This window comes from Mastomys coucha, unplaced genomic scaffold, assembly GCF_008632895.1.
Source record: "Mastomys coucha isolate ucsf_1 unplaced genomic scaffold, UCSF_Mcou_1 pScaffold23, whole genome shotgun sequence".
Taxonomy (NCBI): domain Eukaryota; kingdom Metazoa; phylum Chordata; class Mammalia; order Rodentia; family Muridae; genus Mastomys; species Mastomys coucha.
Window position 1 is genome coordinate 114,496,487 of NW_022196906.1, and position 18,241 is coordinate 114,514,727.

General features: G+C 48.6%; 1 protein-coding gene across 4 annotated transcripts in view; it reads left to right on the plus strand.

Annotated features, from left to right (window-relative positions):
- Myrip (myosin VIIA and Rab interacting protein) overlaps nt 1-18,241 on the plus strand; it is a 194,785-nt gene that overhangs the window by 107,276 nt on the left and 69,268 nt on the right. Inside the window, exon 1 of one of the 4 annotated variants that reach the window (XM_031343478.1) lies at nt 15,896-16,381. The exons of the other annotated variants lie outside the window; for them this stretch is intronic. Within the exon in view, the coding sequence (XP_031199338.1) occupies nt 16,353-16,381 (29 nt within the window). The 5' untranslated portion in view covers nt 15,896-16,352. Of the gene's footprint in view, nt 1-15,895; nt 16,382-18,241 lie in introns of those variants that run through there. 4 annotated transcript variants of the gene reach the window in all.

Consider the following 18,241-nt stretch of genomic DNA (forward strand, 5'->3'; position numbering starts at 1 on the left):
TGGTAGACGGCCCCCGGTAGACGGCCCCCGGTAGACGGCTCCCGGTAGATGGCCCCTGGTAGACGGCCCCGGTAGACGGCTCTCGGTAGATGGCCCCCGGTAGACGTTAGTACTGGAGGCGAAACAGCCTTAGAAGTCAACGTGATGTTCTGTCCATGCACCCCTCCGACAATCTCCCTACCCAAGTTCCCCAGGAAGTGTAATCTTGATGAACAGGTTGAAAGGTACTGTACAGAATAAAATGTGTTAACTCCTCAGAATGCTGATATGGAAAAAGACAGAGAGGCTGCAAGATGACTCTGTGTATAAATGCTCGCCGCGAAAGCTTGGAGATCTGGGTTCACAAGCATCCACATTTAAAAAAAAAAAATCCAGGCATAATGGTGTGAGTCTGCAACCCAAGAACTTGGGGGATGCAGTACATCGTGGAAACAAATGGAAGCCTAGGGCTTGCTCGGCAGCTAGCTTTGCAAGTGAACTCCAGCTTCAGCAGAAGACCAGAGCCTTGGATGGTGGTCAACATGGTCACATTCACTTTTTACCACATTTTGCTTAAGTTTATCGATTTTTATGCCCATACCTCTGAAACATCCATAGTTTTGCAGCACCTTGTGAAGTCTTTCATGATACTGCATCAGTTTATTATCCCATTTTCATGATTTCAAACATGTTTCTTTTCTGGCTTTCTGTGCACCTGCAGATGCTGCTCCATGCACCTGCAGACGCTGCTCCATGCACCTGCAGACGCTGCTCCATGCACCTGCAGACGCTGCTCCATGCACCTGCAGATGCTGCTCCATGCACCTGCAGACACTGCTCCATGCACCTGCAGACGCTGCTCCATGCACCTGCAGACACTGCTGCGTGCACCTGCAGATGCTGCTCCATGCACCTGCAGACACTGCTGCATGCACCTGCAGACGCTGCTCCGTGCACCTGCAGACACTGCTGCGTGCACCTGCAGATGCTGCTCATGCACCTGCAGACGCTGCTCCGTGCACCTGCAGACGCTGCTGCGTCTGTATGCAGACGCTGCTTCGTGCACCTGCAGACACTGCTGCGTGCACCTGCAGATGCTGCTCATGCACCTGCAGACACTGCTCCATTCACCTGCAGACGCTGCTCCATGCACCTGCAGATGCTGCTCATGCACCTGCAGACACTGCTCATGCACCTGCAGACACTGCTCCATTCACCTGCAGATGCTGCTCCATGCACCTGCAGATGCTGCTCCATGCACCTGCAGACGCTGCTCCATGTACCTGCAGACACTGCTCTGTGCACCTGAGGACGCTGCTCCGTGCACCTGCAGACGCTGCTCTATGCACCTGCAGACGCTGCTGCGTGCACCTGCAGACGCTGCTCCATGCACCTGCAGACGCTGCTGCGTGCACCTGCAGACGCTGCTCCGTGCACCTGCAGACGCTGCTCCATTCACCTGCAGACGCTGCTCCGTGCACCTGCAGACGCTGCTCCATGCACCTGCAGACACTGCTCCGTGCACCTGCAGACACTGCTCCATTCACCTGCAGACGCTGCTCCATGCACCTGCAGATGCTGCTCCATGCACCTGCAGACACTGCTGTGTGCACCTGCAGACGCTGCTCCGTGCACCTGTGGACGCTGCCTCACACATCTTTTCTTGGAGGTGTCCTTTGGACTCTGGCTGTTGTCTGAAGGACTCTAGGATTAAAACTTCAGTCCTGCCAGGCAGTAGTGGCACACGCCTTTAATCCCAGCACTTGGGAGGCAGAGGCAGGCAGATTTCTGAGTTTGAGGCCAGCCTGGTCTACAGAGTGAGTTCCAGGACAGCCAGGGTTACACAGAGAAACCCTATCTCGAAAAAACAAAAACATAACGAAAAAATCTTCAATCCCAGCCTGTATCTATTTTTGCTTTTTAGGTAATGTTACATTTTCTTGCAGAATCACATGTACTTATTCTGCCCCCAGTGATGAACATCACCTTCCACACCAGCTGACCAGTGTCCTGCCCTCTTGTGTGACACCTTCTCACTACATAGAAGAAAGTGTGAAAGACCTGAAGACATGGCTCAGTTGCTAAAGAAGGCATGAGCCGGACCCCATGTTAAGAGCAGAAAGTCAGACATAGTGGTGCACATTCTTAATTCCTGTACAGGGAGGCAGAGACAGGAGGACACCTGGGACTCAAAGACCAGTCAACTCAGCCTTAGGCCAGAGGAACCTTGTCACAAAATACAAAATGGAGAGCAAATGAGGAAGTCAACCTCTGCCCCCACTCCCAACACACACAAAGAAAGAGTGCTTTGTTTTAGGAGAGCTAAGTATTTTGAGGGTTTTAGATATTTTCCTCTGGTTTCCTTAAAAGTGTCTCCTTGAGAAGCTGAGACGACCCTTCCTGTTGGGTAACTGTTGGGGACACATTGTATACAGTGTTCACCCAGCAAAGACTATGTAGCCTTGAAAGCCAGATAGCAATTCTATACAAAATACTGTGTTCCTATCTTCCATCCTCCCACAACCATCCGGTGATGTGAGATGGACTCAAATACTCACCGGCTGAGGGTGCAGCTTAAAGTGATAAGCTGGAAAGGAAAGCTCTCCAGCCCCCTCGGGTGATGATTCACCGAGGAAGTAGACGAGAGTGCAGCCTGAGTGCTGGTGAAGTAGTTGTAGATCCACAGCTGCTGCTTCATTAATGTTTTAGCCAGCGGTTTGTAAAGGATCCCGTGGAGAGTACTGGAGGGCTTGCATTAACAGCGGCAGAGCGGGGTGTTTATTTACACTGAGTGCCGTCTGGGTGGCTGCAAGTGTGTTGTACCTTGTGAATGCTCGTGTTTAAAATGTTATCATTGTCTGCCAGACTCAGGTTTAGCCCTGCCCTCTGATTGTGTAAAAGCAAATCACAATATAACACACCTCCACAGCAGCCTCTCCATCCAGTGTCTGAATACCACTCAGGAAAGTGTCTTTCTAAAACTGGATATGCAGGTAGCCAGAGCCCATGAGAGCCAGTGGATATGCAGGTAGCCAGAGCCCATGAGAGCCAATGAATATGCAGGTAGCCAGAGCCCATGAGAGCCAGTGAATGAATATGCAGGTAGCTAGTACCCATGAGAGCCAGTGAATATGCAGGTAGCCAGAGCCCATGAGAGCCAATGGATATGCAGGTAGCCAGAGCCCATGAAAGCAATGATTGTCTGAAAAATAACATGACTTCTTTCAAGGGGCAAAAGCCACTGCATGTTTTGGGGCTACCCATGTGTTTCTCTTCTTGACCAAATCTGCTAAATACATTTTTATATACTCTCTAAAATACATGTAAAGTAGAGCTTGCCTCTTTGGCCTTCTCACAGCACGTGTTTCATCAGGGTTGACCATGCTCACAGCACAGATCAGAGGTCACCCACCATCTACAGAAATGTGTCTGCACAGCAGGCTGCCCTCTGCCCAGGTTAGACAGTCACTGCATGCTCCTCCCTTTGCCAGCCACAGGCAGCCACCCTGCTGCTGCTCGCTCGCTTGTTCTTGCTCTGTGTGTGTGTGTGTGTGTGTGTGTGTGTGTGTGTGTGTGTCTGTCTGTCTGTCTGTCTCTGAATTCTGACAACTTTAAGTACCTCAGACATGAAATCATGCTTTTTTTAAATCCCATTTATGCTTGAACTAAGTTATAATTTAGTAAGAAGCCCATCATTCAAATAGATTCAGAAACACATACCAACTCACCCCAGTATGAACACTATATTTCTATAAAACAGAACCCTTGGATGCTTTTAGTGAGAACATAAGTGAGCTTAGCCTTATGTGGAAGCGGGGAGAAAAGGAAGGACGCAGAGAGACAGACAGACAGACAATAAGGCCTTAGAGATATGAGCATGTCAGTTAACTATACAGAGAGGAGACGCTGCATATACCTCAAATTGCCTCTGTCATTGGGAATGCTAGCTAACCTGACATAGCAAAGAATTCTCCACAGTGGACTGGTTAAAGCAATTGACAAGTGTTCCTGTCTCCCAGAAGCCCTCAGCTGCGAGAGCTCTAGTTGGCCAGCAGGACTCAGAGAGAGATGAATGCTGGTGCCTAGCTGGCTTTCTCTTTATTCAAACAGGACCCCAATCCATGGGGGGCGGGGAGCCACCCACACGTAGGACCAGTCTTTCCATTTTACTTAGCCCAGTCTAAAATTCCCACTCTGACACGCCCAGAGGTCTGTCTCCAGGGTGATCCAGCTGAAGATAGCTGTCACAGCATGGGGCCAGACACAGGAGGAGATGGCAGCTCATTAGCTAACTGGGGCAGCCGCCAGCCAGTGCCAGGAGGTGGCCGGCTATGTTAGTCCTGTCCACCTTCTTCTGTTAGCTGTCCTGATCATGAGCTTTCTCTAGAGAGGATGAAGCACACCATGTGGTGACTGGACATGCTGCTTCAGAATGTTGCTTCAGCAGTTTTGTGGCTGCAAGCCCCAGACACTGCAGAATTGTAGATCTTTATCTCAGGTGGATAGGCCTTCCACGGGCCTTCCTTCATCCCCACACCTCTCACATCAGTGCCTGCAGAACACGCACCCCCCACTACCCCTGGAGAGCAGAGCATGGCTTTACGAGACACCTGGGCTGTTCTGAGGGAGACATGGCGGGTTGGAGCGTTCATCACACCATGATCCGGTTTTCCCTAGGAAAGTGAGCAGTTCTCAGAGACCTCAAAACGGATCCCTGCTCCGGATTCCCCACTTTGTTCCTGCTTTATCTCATTTTCTTGTACCTCAGATCTCCAACCCAGGAGTGGAAGGCAAGTAATATAAACTCTTAGGAGAGGAAGAGACAAGATTTAGGAACCTAACAGTGACTCTTCAACCCAGGAAGAAGAGTGAAATGGATGGAATCTTTCCATTGATGTTCCTCAGTAGACATGAATGGATTTGAAAGGTCCTATGTAGCAGGTGACCTTTTAGAAGGGGGTTCTCAACCTGTGGGTCGCGACCTCCTCAGAGGTCCAATACCAGATGTTCATAATTTATTAAAAGTAACAGAATCACAGTTACGAAGTACAGATAATTTTATGGTTGGGGGTCACTACAACATAAGGAACTATATGAAAGGGTCCCAGCATTAAGAAGGCTAAGAACCACTAGTATAGATGATATCACTCCCTCGGTCACTTGACAGTAGTATAATCCCTTTAACCACACCGACACCAACAGACCTGAGGTAGGACTCTGCTGCACAGAATGTTAACAGCTCCCTAGGAGCTGCCCTGCCTCTGGCCTGAATGTTCCCTTCCTGGAACATCAATTGTATTTAATGTGGACAACAGGTTGTTCCAACTTTGTGTCACTGATATTCATTTCCTGTCTGGGTGATGTGGACCTGTGGGTCTGTTTCTGTGTCCGCTGTTCTGTTCCCTGGGTCTGTTTGCTGAGCTTTGTGACAGTGTCATATGGATATCAGACACATGAATGCCAAGGGAGTAAGCCATGGCCCCAGCTTTTGTTCATCTCTTTCAAAATTGCCTTGACGTCCTCAGGTCTCTGGGTTTCCAATTTCCCGGAACATTTTAGCCTATCTTCTGGTACAAAACCAGCCTCTGTGTGTTTGGGGTGGGGGTGGGGGTGTGAATCTGCAGATCACCGTAGGAGGGCAGACACCTCAGAGACAACAGATGAGGAGCTGGCTAGAACTGTGAACAAATGCTCCTGGGTGCACAGAGGGTCTGACAGAGATGAGCTGCTCAGTGTGGGGCTCACTTACATGCAGATACTTTTTTTAAGTGAGAAAAGGGCTGGGGGAGGGGGAGGGGAGTCAGTGGATGCGAGTACTTCCTGTAAAAGTGTGAGGGTTTGAGTTCGAATCCATGTAATGCCGGGTGTAGCTGTGCCTGCCTGAAAGGAATCCTCGTAATATGCGATGCAGAAACAGAAGGGATGTTGGACTTGCTGGTTGCTAGCCCAGTTCCAGGTTCAGAGAGAGAACCTGCCCCAGGGGATGACAGCAGGGGGTGATAGAGCAGGACTCCCACTTGCCCCGACCTGCAGGACTTTAACAAATGGGTTCTTGAGAAGAGAAAACTGCAACGACAAATTTGGGAACAGGAGATGCAAAGGAAGGAGACAAGACAAAATATTCTGATCAAGTCTCAATTTACTCTAGGGAAAGGGGCTATTTAAAACTCCAGACCACAAAGGTATTTGCCCAGGTGCACGGGCCAAACCCACATTATTGTTACACATCAGCATAACTGGAATGTCCACATCCATAAAATATCCGGAAAAGAATGTCTTCATTGTGAAAAGTCCAAGAAGGAAGGTCCTCATTGTAAGGTGTCCAGAGAGTCCCCTATCGGAAAATGTCCCAAGTCAATTGCAGAGAGAGTGGAAGAGACAAAAGAGTGTTAGTTTATAGATGATGGCCCAGGGACAAGATGGAGACTGAGATGCCAGGGGCTTTTGGGCCCCAATACCCACGGACCTTCTCTGCATCCATTCACATGCACAGGGTATGCTCCTACACATACATGTGCTTGTATGCCTTATACACATATATCAGACTCACATATGCATAAAAATTTTAATGAGAACAAATATAGAAATAGAGAGAGATGTATGGACTTGTCGGGCTGGAACAATGGGGGGGCGTGGTTAAAGGGTATAAACTTTCAGTTATAAGATAAATTCAGTTATAAGATAACTTTCAGTTATAAGATAAGATAAATCAGAAATGTGCTTTGGTGAGATTATCAATAATATGGTATATTATACTTGATTTTTAAAGAGGGTGTATAATAAGCATTTTCACCAAAATAATAATAATAATAATAATAATAATAATAATAATAATAATAAAAGTAACTGTGAGATACAGGATATATTGATTCCTAGTACATATGAGGGTCAGGTCATCACTTTACACATTTTAAATATATACAGTTTTATTTTCCAGTTATACTTTAATAAAGCTGAAAAGCTGAGAGGAGGGAAGCATATATGCAACATTCACACTTCTCTCAAAAGGGCTCATAGAGCCTGTGCTTAAAACAGGTCATGTGGCTGGGGTTAAAAATCATGTACTGCTCTTGCAGAGGGCCTGAGCTCAGCCTCTAGCACCAAAGTTGGGCAGCTCTGTGATATCCTCTTCTCTACACACAAACACACACACACACAGAGAGAGAGAGAGAGAGAGAGAGAGAGAGAGAGAGTAGGGAGGCAGCTCTGTGACACCCTCTTCTCCACACACACACACGGGGGGGGCAGCTCTGTGATATCCTCTTCTCTACACACAAACACACACACGGGGGGGCATCTCTGTGACACCCTCTTCTCAACACACACAGAGAGAGAGAGAGAGAGAGAGAGAGAGAGAGAGTGGGGGGGCAGCTCTGTGACACCCTCTTCTCCACACACACACACACGGGGGGGGGCAGCTCTGTGATATCCTCTTCTCTACACACAAACACACACACAGGGGGGCATCTCTGTGACACCCTCTTCTCTACACACACACGGGGGGGCAGCTCTGTGACACCCTCTTCTCTACACACACACATACAGAGAGAGAGAGAGGGAGAGAGGGAGAGAGAAAGAGAGGGGGCAGTTCTGTGACACCCTCTTTTCTACACACACACACACACACACACGGGGTGGGAGGCAGCACTGTGACACCCTCTTCTGGCCTCTGCAGGAGATGCGAGCAAGCACACACACACACACACACATACACACACAGAAAGAGAGAGAGAGAGAGAGGCAGCTCTGTAACACCCTCTCCTGGCCTCTGATGTGTGCGAGCACACACGCACACACAAAGAGAGAGAAAGAGGGAGAGAGAGATGCATAAATAAAAATAAAATAAACATAAAAGATAAAATAATCTGGGACGAGAGAGATAGATGCGTAGTTATAAGAACACTTACTGCTCTTCCACAGAACCCAAGTTTGATTCCCCTATGCCACTGCCTGTGGCTCCAGAGTCAGGGGGATCTGACCCCTTCTGACCTCCAAGGGTTTCTGCACACACGTGATGTACTTAATGTACACTCAGGCAAATATACGTTAAGTAAAAATGAACTTTTAAAAAGAGGATGAGAGGATGAGAGCAAAGGTTTGCCTCCCCAGCATAAGAAGGGACTAGCCAGTGTCTCATAGCTGCCTCATGTTGGGAGAGCGGCCTTTAAATCCTCAGGGCTTCTACAAAGCAAAGGACAGGGAGAACAGCGGGTGGCTCTCACTTAGGTCCTTGAATGACCTCATTTGGAGGAGGCACAGACCAGCATGAGGGCTGTGGAGTACAGCAGAGGCAAACTCAAAAGGTGATGCTGAGTCCATTCTGGACCACATAAAGCTCTCAGAATCCACACTGAACAGCAGAGAACACTTTTTAGTTTCTCCTCTGGGAAGAGGAGCAAGAGCCCTGTATGTGGGCTGCACCCCTACACCAGGAAAGCTATCCTGCCCTAAGGGTGCCCTGCAGGCCTGCCTTGGGTGTGAATGGCTCTCACAATGGCCATAAAAGCAACAAAGGTTCCTCCCTGTGTGTAATTCAGAGACTGCACTAGCACTGGGCACTTAGGAACCTGCGGGTAAGCAAAGCACTGGGGAGCAATGCATGGTGGGTAAAAAAGGCCTACGGGGAAGTGCTTGACCTAAGGATGCGTGAGGGTGTCCCGTGACACTGACCTTGGGGAGATAGGAACAAAGGTCTACCTGTCCCAGATAGAGAACAGTTTAGCAAGGCCTGCCAGAGAGCCATGTTTGACGGCTCAGCTCAGGCCTACTAGAGCCCTTCAGATCTGGAGTTACAGGCATCCGTAAGCCACCCAGTGTAGGTGATCAACAGTCCCCACAGAAGAGCCAGTCAGAGACTTGGGACGTTGGGAGTGCGGCTACAATGCTCTCGCACATTGGTGCCAAAGGAAGAGGCTGTTTGCAGCACACAGGCGTCACTGCTCTGCAGTGGCTTTGGAGACAGCTTGTGTGTGAAGGGTTGCCTCTAGTTATTCAGAATAATCGTCTATAGGCTCTTCTTTAAAAGTACAGGCAGGCTGTGGGCCTGTGTACCAGAGGCTTTCACGGAGATCTCTGGCCCGGCCCGGCCCGGCCCGGTGTGAGAGTTCCGCAGAAGGGAAGCAAGCACGGGCAGGGAGGGAAGCCGCTTCTGCTGCTGCAGTTGGCTTCACCCCATCTCTGTCATGCCTTCCAGGTCACTCCGTTGCTGTGTGCTGCCCTGCACTGAGTCAGGTCGGGCTGACCAGTGAGGAGTGCAGCGCGGCTTCAGGCGGCATTGCGGAGAGCAGACCTTTCCCCAAGTGTTACAGCTCTTAGAACAAAAGGCTCAGTAGTTCTCGAACCCCTTTAATTCCCTGGATAGGGTTTATATACAGTTTTGGGAGTGATTCAGATTTCGACAGCAGGTACTTCTCATTGGTTTGGGCTGAGAGCTTGGGGAGTCCTTATTTGCATATAAGAGGCTACATGTGACCATGTGCCATCACACACCTCTCCTGTGGGGGTGCTGTGGGGGGCTGTGGGAGCTGTGACTGCAACAGGAGCCAGGGGCTCAGGAGGTGCGGTTGAATACCTTCCGTCCCATGCAGGCAGAAATGACCACACCCGGTCTCTAGGGTTCCAGAGTTCTTGCTCAACCTGGACCAGGTTGTCTGCACAGATTACTACCCCACAGTAGGCCCTGAAGGCAGGATGTGTGTGAATATGTGAGAACCCTGCCAATCTATTTGAACTTGACAACTTTAAGAGCAGTCACTCCCTCATGGTGTACACCAAGGGACATCACACGGGCCTTTCACTCCATTTTGTTTTGGACCTTGGGGGAGTGTCTGAAGTGCGCATTAATGAGTGTGTTGTATGTTATTTCCTAGTGCTAAAAAGCAAGACACTCAAAGATTTCATCAAGGAAATTCAGCATATTTGGGGGTGTTTTTCCTTCCTTCCTTCCTTCCTTCCTTCTTTCCTTCCTTCCTTCCTTCTTCCCTCCCTCCCTCTCTCCCTCCCTTCCTTCCTTCCATCCTATCTGTTTTACTATGGCCTGTGCAGAGTCTCTGACTAATAGGGATTCCTTGGAGGTCAGGGGGCATGGTCAGAGGGCTCTGGGTCAATCCTGGGGGGTGTGGGGCTCTGGCTGTGGGTCTCTAGGAGCTAGGAAGATTCTCAAGTAACTTCAGGCCCACACCTTTGAAAATCTTCATCTGAGTGATAAAAGAAATGCAGATTATTTTTAAAAAGGTCTCTGAATGCTCTGGATGAGGGAGTGGCCAGCACAGTCTAGAATTCCTCCAGGGCCTGGAGCTGCAGTCTGCTTAGAGGGACGCCAGCCCGCCAGCCCAGCCCCAGGTGAGCTTATCTGAGACAGCGGGGGGGGGGGGGGGGGGGGGGGGGGGGGGGGACGTGAGGTCCCACCACACAGCCTTCCCCAGCCTTTGCCTCCATTCTGCAAAGCTGGAAGACAAGCAAGAATGCGACACTGGACAGAGGCAGCCACTGTTTGAAAAGATGAACTGTTCTTTGCCAGTTAAAATGACAGCTATACAAAAAACTCTGCGTGTTCCGAGCTCTGGTTTGGCAGAACTCCTACAGTTTGGCAAAGCCCCTGTTTACCGTATGGATAAAGAAAACACTCCACCCAGCCTGCCTCCCACTTCTTACCCTCCTGATCAGCTCATTTTTAGTGTCTGTAGACCTGCCAAGAACCCAGGGGGTGAGGGAAGAAAGCTCATCTGTTGCCATGGAGGCTCCCAGCTCACCCTCCACCACCCCAGAAGAAGCTGAGGAAGGGTGACTTTTCTAAGTCACCTGTACCGTTAGTGAGCACCAGCTCTGCTGAGCACTGCTCTGAGTGACCAGATATACTTTACCCCTTTTACAAATGAGGAAAATGGGGGAGGGGAGAAGTAGGGGGGGGGCCTGTCCAAGCCTCACCACCCCAAAGCAGAAGAGCCCAGATCTCTAAGCGTTCTGGCTCCATCCTCAAGGGTAGTCTTCTTCTGAGGACTTGTTTTCTGAACCGCTGAGCCATCTCTCCAGCCCGAGGACTTGTTTTCTAAAGAGCTCAAAGTGGGTGCTAGCAGGGCATTTGAATTCCTCCACTGATGCCCAGGTGATGAGGGTAGACAGTGAGTTCAGGAACTTGGAGGAATTCAACCCAAGAGGGTAGACACCCTGGTGCTGCTTCTGGCCCAGGCCATTGCCCCTAGAGTGAGGACTGATTTACAGTGTAAAAGAGCAGCTCCTGTCCAGGGTTACCCTTCATCCTTCAAGGAAAACATCGGCAGTGGCCTATTCTAAGGTTTACATCTGAGCATAAATACACTGGCTTCACGGTTTATGGGAAGGACTTTATGTTCCTTCCTTTTTTGCCACAGCCCTTGAATTTGCATCCAGATGAGGAGGTGACATGCGTCTTTTCAGAGTTTTTCTTTATGCCCTGCATGTGTGAAAGAACCCATTTCTTAGGCGACACAGGTATTCTGGATTCCTTATATTTTGCACATCTTTTGCCTAATGCAATACAGTCCACAGGATTGTGATCTTTCTGTGGATGTGTGAATATGTGCTCGATGCTCTTGCAGAGGATCTTAGCTTGGTTCCCAGCACCCATGCCAAGCTTCCCACCACCACCCAGAACTCCAGCTCCAGAGCTAACTGCTGTCTTCATCTGGCCTCTGTGGGCACTGTACCCACGGTGCATAATAAAAACAAGCACTTTATAACTAAAAATTAATAATTAAAGTTACAAAAGTTTGTAAAACCCAGGCAGATGTTGACACAAACATGCCAGAGTGCTCAGAAGTAAGGTGACGTCTGTGGTCCCAGAGATATCAAGGGGTGGGGCTGTGTCCGTCACTTGGTTCCCCGTATTTTAGTGTTTGTTTGAGTCAAACCTGGTCATACTTGAGCTTCTCTTTACCTGGAAGGTGTATACAGAAAAGACTCCCCAAAGTTCTCTTCCAGATTTACCTTCCTCAGCCCCATTTTCCTCCTGCCATTCGATCTGAGTTTGTGATTGACATGTCAGTGTGGCTGAGGAAGCAGAAGACCACATCCGGGATTGTTCCAAACCTGTGCGCCTTGAATTTGCAAAGCAAAAAAGGTGGAAAAATAAAAATAAGTGTAAAAATCCATGTGAATTTTCTCTACAAAGCTTTACCAAACCCAGAGCCTTAAAGTGGCTTCGGTGGCTTCTCTCTCCCTGCTTCTCATCTGTTTTCTCAGGGCTTTTCCTGGCTGGCTTGTCTAAGATTTCACAGCTCTGCAACACCTCCCTCCCGAAGCCAGTAATAGAACCTGGCAATGCTATGTGCCAGTCCTTCACTCTGGAATACCCTCTGCACAGAGCCGTGAATCTCATTTCAAAAGAGGATGCCTGGGTTACTGCCTTTCTTTGGGCCTTTCTAGCCAGGAGCACAGAGAGGATTTGGGGTCTCTACCACCGACCTCCTGCCCTTTGATTCTTTTTCAAGATACTCAGGTCTCTCTCATCTGGGCCCAAGAGTTTGGCAGAAAGAACGTCGCTGGTTCTGGTAACCGTAACAATTAAATTTCACAATTTAATGTGATCTGTTATTTACTATAATCCTTTATCAGAGGCTGCCGGTGTGTTGCTATAGGTGTCATTCTGTTAAAGCGGGTCGTGTTTGACCCATCTTGTGCATGGGTTTTCTGTTCCTGTTCTGTGTATCTGTGAATAGGTTGAAAAGTGAACTATGAAATACCTTTTGAACTACTGTCTCCACCTCAGAGAACACAGGGACGGGTGTGCCTTTCCTCTGCTGATGCAGCAAATGGGGCCGAGCACATATCAGTAGCTGCCTTTCTGTACTAGAGAACACAGGGACAGGTGTGCCTTTCCTCTGCTGATGCAGCAAATGGGGCCGAGCACATATCAATAGCTGCCTTTCTGTACTAGAGAACACAGGGACGGGTGTGCCTTTCCTCTGCTGATGCAGCAAATGGGGCCGAGCATATATCAGTAGCTGCCTTTCTGTACTAGAGAACACAGGGACGGGTGTGCCTTTCCTCTGCTGATGCAGCAAATGGGGCCGAGCATATATCAGTAGCTGCCTTTCTGTACTAGCCCCACCTCTGACCTGCACCTGGCGACGGGATCACCCCTGTGTGTTCAAGGATGTTGACTTAATCCAAACTAACCCTATACATGTTCTTGAACAGCAACTGCTAAGACACATATGTTCCAGAGTTGAGATCAGCCACACTGGAGTGTTACATCCCTTGTCCTAGCAGGGACTATGACAGGTTCCTCAGGTCCTGGAGATGAGTGCAGAATCCCCAGGTTTTCTGTCTACTGTTTTATTTCATTTTTTTATTTGAATGCTTCTTATTTCACACAAAGCAACAAGGTTGTGGCATTTTCATGAATATATATATAATTATATTTTGTCCTTTTAAAAAAGACTTATGTGTATTTTATTTATGTGTATGAATGTTTGCCTGAATGTGTGTGTGTGTGTGTGTGTGTGTGTGTGTGTGTGTGTGTGTCATATGTATGTGTGGTATCTGTGGAGGCCAAAGGAAGATCTTCAGCATCAGATCTCCTGGAGCTGAAGTTCCAGGTGGTTATGAGCCACCTGATGTGAGTTCTAGAAACCTGAGCCACCTGATGTGAGTTCTAGAAACCTGAGCTACCTGATGTGAGTTCTAGAAACCAGACTTCTGGTTCCTTGCAAGACAGCAAGAACTTTTAACAGAGGAGCCATCTCTCCAGCCTCTCAAATATCTCTTCAACAGATTTTTTTGCCTTCTTTATGATAAACATAAATTAAAGTTACATTGCTGTACTGATGTTCAAAGATTAACAAAGATAGAAAGGTGAAACATTGTACAACAGAGATGCTGGCAAGTTACTAACAGAGCCATAAATGGAGATAACACACATGAGCCATACATGAGGATAACTAACACACATGAGCCATACATGGGGATAACTAACACACATGAGCCATACATGGGGATAACTAACACACATGAGCCACACATGGGGATAACTAACACACATGAGCCATACATGGGGATAACTAACACACATGAGCCACACATGGGGATAACTAGCACACATGAGCCATACATGGGGATAGCACACATGAATAAAATTTCCTGTCACCTGTAAATCATGGGTAAACCTTTCAGACCATGTGTCTGTGCCTAGGAATTTATCCTGAAGATACATTCACTTACATCCTGTGAGTCAAGTGAGAAGCCATTCTTGAAGTATTGATGTAATAGCAATTAGAGCTATTTACTTATTGGATACCCATAAGTAAATAAGGCATGGGGTAAATACGTTGTAGAATAGACATCAAGTGATGTATTTATGAATCCCTACAGAGGAGCAAGGAGCATGCCTACTGTGCTGGTGTCTAGGGTGGGTTCTTATGAGCCCTGCAATGCAGAGTGGTCACTTCTGCAGGGCCAGTGTCTCGCGTGTACATGAAGGGATTGGTCTCATTGCTCACTGTCTTCATTACTGTTCTACTGCTGTGATGGGTCACAGTGACCAAGTCAACTTATGAAAGGCGATGTTTAACTGGGGAGTGGCTTACAGTTTCTGGGGTTAGTCCATGATCATCATGGCTAGGAGCATGACAGTGGGCAGGCAGACATGGCGCTGGAGAAGGAGCTGAGTGAGAGCTTACATCTTATCAGAGTGGTGGAGAGCAAGATGGTGGGCTTTTGAAATCCCAACGCCCACCTCCAGTGACTCACCTCCAACAAGGCCTTGGACAGTTCCAGTAACTGGGAACCAAACATTCAAATAGATGAGCCTATGGGAGCCATTTTCAACCAAACCATTACAGTAGCCCCAGATGGAAATTGGAGGGATGGTAGCCATGAATGAGTGGAAGACTTAAATCTCAAATCCTATGATGTGTTATTTATTTCATGGGGGGGGGGGTAGGGTTGGAAAAATGGCTAAATTTTCAAAGCACATGTCATTCAAGCATGAAGAGTTTGAGAGCCCAACACCCACATAAAGAGCTGGGTACAGTGCATGTACCTGTAATCCTAGCTCTGGGGAGGCAGATCCCCAGGTCTTACTAGCCATCTACTCTAGCTTAATGGTGAGCTCCAGGTTTAATGGGACTTCCTCTGTCAAAAATTATGTGGGAGCAACTGATGAAGACAACCAGAACTGACCCCTGGCCTGCACATGTGTATACACTCACACACACACACACACACACACACACACACACACACGTATACCCCTTATTTATTTATTAAAATTACAAGACAAAAAGAGGGATGGGCTCTACCAATGGCCAGTGATAGCCCTTGTTTTATCTTTGGACTCAAAGGACCTTACTTGGGAGCAGGCAGGTGACAGACAATCAGCAGGTGGCAGATATTAGCTCACCGCAACCCCAGCACCCTCGACCTAAGTAAGCATCTTGCTATGGGTGCATAGTAAGGTCCTCGAGATAGCTGTAACTGCTCGCTCTCTGAAGCAGCCTCTGCTGCCTCGATTGCACAGGTGCGGTGAGATCACTGACTACTAAGAGCAGCCAGTCAAGCCAGCTTCCTCCCGCAGCCAAGCAGAGCGTCCTTGTAAACAGAAATGCCTCATTCCATAGTGGACTGTTGTGTTAGGTAAGTTTGGATGAAGGAAGCAGGAAAGGAAGTGCCCACACAATACAAATCTGTAGATTCTCTCAAGGCAATCCAGGGACACACCAGCATCCTGGGATGACAGGGAACCAGTGCTGCCCCTCCCCCTCGTGTCCCTAGACCACAGGGAGCCATTGACAATGCAGCTCCTCCGTGTCCCTGAAGATGGGCTGGGAGGAACATGTGATCATTTGTATTCTGAAGATAAAGGTGTGAGGCGTAGGAAGAGAAATCAGTGTTGTCAAGGCCACAAGGAGGGAGAGTGTGCGCGCTAGCTGCTTTCGCTGGCGACCTCTGCGGATTATACTCATTAGTAGGAGGCTGCACGCTCTCCCAGATGAGCCACCCTGGCTCAAGAGTACCAACTGGCTGCAGCTAAACCAAGAGCAGCCGATTTCCAGATCTATGTGACTAAATCCGGTTACTTCTGGCAAAGGAAGAGCGAATGCCAGTCTGCTCTACAAGCAGAGGAATGGGAGAGAGGCTGTACATGGATGGTCGGCACCTTCCCTCCAAAGCTATGGAGGTTCTGCAGGCTTGACAGCTGCCAGATTTAATCAAATCAAACTCGGTGAGCCATACTGAAGGAGTGAGTCAGTCCGAGGGTGGAGCCGAGAGCCGCACAGAGTGTGTGATACATGAAAATGATCTAGACTAAGGCAGACCCATGTCTCAAGTCCGCACAGAGCTGCTTGGGAGTCTAAGAGCAGCCTGGTGAGAGAGCCTTCAAAGAGGATGTCCTGATGTGCCCAAGCCAAGAGACAGCAACCAGGTAAGTCCTAGAAAGCAAAGGTCCTGGGGATGTGAGACGCGCAGACTATGGTGTGTCACAGATTTACCTAACAAGTCAGGACCCCAGACTCCTCATTATACACCAGCCCCGTGGGTTTCTGGGAGTTTTTAAGAGTAAGTGTGTTAACCAGAAAATGATTGCAGTAACAAAAGCATGGACTCTGGGTATCTTTTAAAGATTTTACTTTTTAACTATGTGCATGTATGGGGTTGGGGTGGTGCATATGAGCGCACATGTGACTGAGGCTGGAAGAGGGTGCCAGCTCCCTGGAGCTGGGGTCACTGGTGGGTGTGAGCCGGAGCCGGACATCCAAAGTAGACGTCGGGAACTCACCTCTGATCCTCCACAAGCTCTGTACCAGCAGGTGGCGCTAGGCTATCGCCTCAACTCCAGCACCTTTCTTATAAATTGGCTTATTGAGACTTTGCTCCTAATTCCCTTCTTAAAATACTTTGTTATCATTTGTGTGTGTGTGTGTGTGTGTGTGTGTGTATCTGTACACACATGTACACACGTGTGTGCAGGCACACCTGCACCACAGTACACAGGTAGAGATGAGAGCATAATTTTCAGGAGTGCCCACGTGGACTACAGGGGTCAATCCCGGACCCCTCTTCTTTTCTTTTAATTGACATAATGATACACTTATGTATAGAATCAGAGTTCTGATTTAATATTCAATATGTAATAACCACCCTGGGGTCTTCAGCTTGCTGTCTTCTTAAATGTTTACTCTTCTTTTGTGTTAAGACCCTTTAAAGTCATCTCTTCTGGTTCTTGATACAGGACATGATGAGTTGCCATGACAAACAGCCACTGACTGAGCCATAGGTAGTCAGAGCTTGCTACTCCTGAGGAACTGGACCTGTCCTGCAAAGCTCCCTACTCCCCCACCCAACCCCCGCTCTCTTAGCCTCCAGTCACCTCTGTTCTCTCTGCATCTATGAAACCAAATTTCGTTTCCACATGAGTGGAGCCTCCAGTATTTGTCTTCCTGTGTTTGGCTTAGGCCAAGGAGTCTCTTCTTGCCAACTGTTACCTTGCTAAACAGTGGTGTCTTAGTTTAACCCCGTAAGTCTATTTTTGCCTTTATTGTGTTGTTTTGTGGCTCTAGTTTAAAAACTCACTGCTGTCTTGAAATGGCTCCTCTATTTTTTTAGTATGTTTACTGTTTCAGGTTGTACCCTTGGGTGTTTGATGGTGTATCATGGGCTGAGAGAAAAGAGCTTCGTTCCAGTCTTAGGTATATGGATGCCCAACTCTATCCTTACTCTGGCATGTGTGTCTGATGCCTTCATTAGAGATGGTTGGTTGTAGGGAACATGTAGATCTAATTCTGGGTTCTCTGTTCTATTCTGTTGATTTGCATTTTGCGTTTTATCTTTGGGCTATGGTTGCTTTGTAGTATCAGTGTCTCTCCCATTGTCGCATAGTGATGGGCCCTGAAAAGTGGCCTATCCCAAGACATATAACTGGCTATCCCCAGGCATAGAACTGGCTATCCCCGGGCATAGAACTGGCTGTCCCCGGGCACAGAAATGGCTTTCCCCGGGCACAGAAATGGCTGTCCCCTGGCACGAAACTGGCTGTCCCCAGGCACGGAAATGGCTATCTCTGGGCACGGAACTGGCTGTCCCCGGGCACAGAAATGGCTGTCCCCGGGCACAGAAATGGCTGTCCCCTGGCACGAAACTGGCTGTCCCCTGGCACGAAACTGGCTGTCCCCGGGCACGGAAATGGCTGTCTCCGGGCACGGAACTGGCTGTCCCCTGGCACGGAACTGGCTGTCCCCGGGCACGGAAATAGCTGTCCCCTGGCACGGAAATGGCTGTCCCCGGG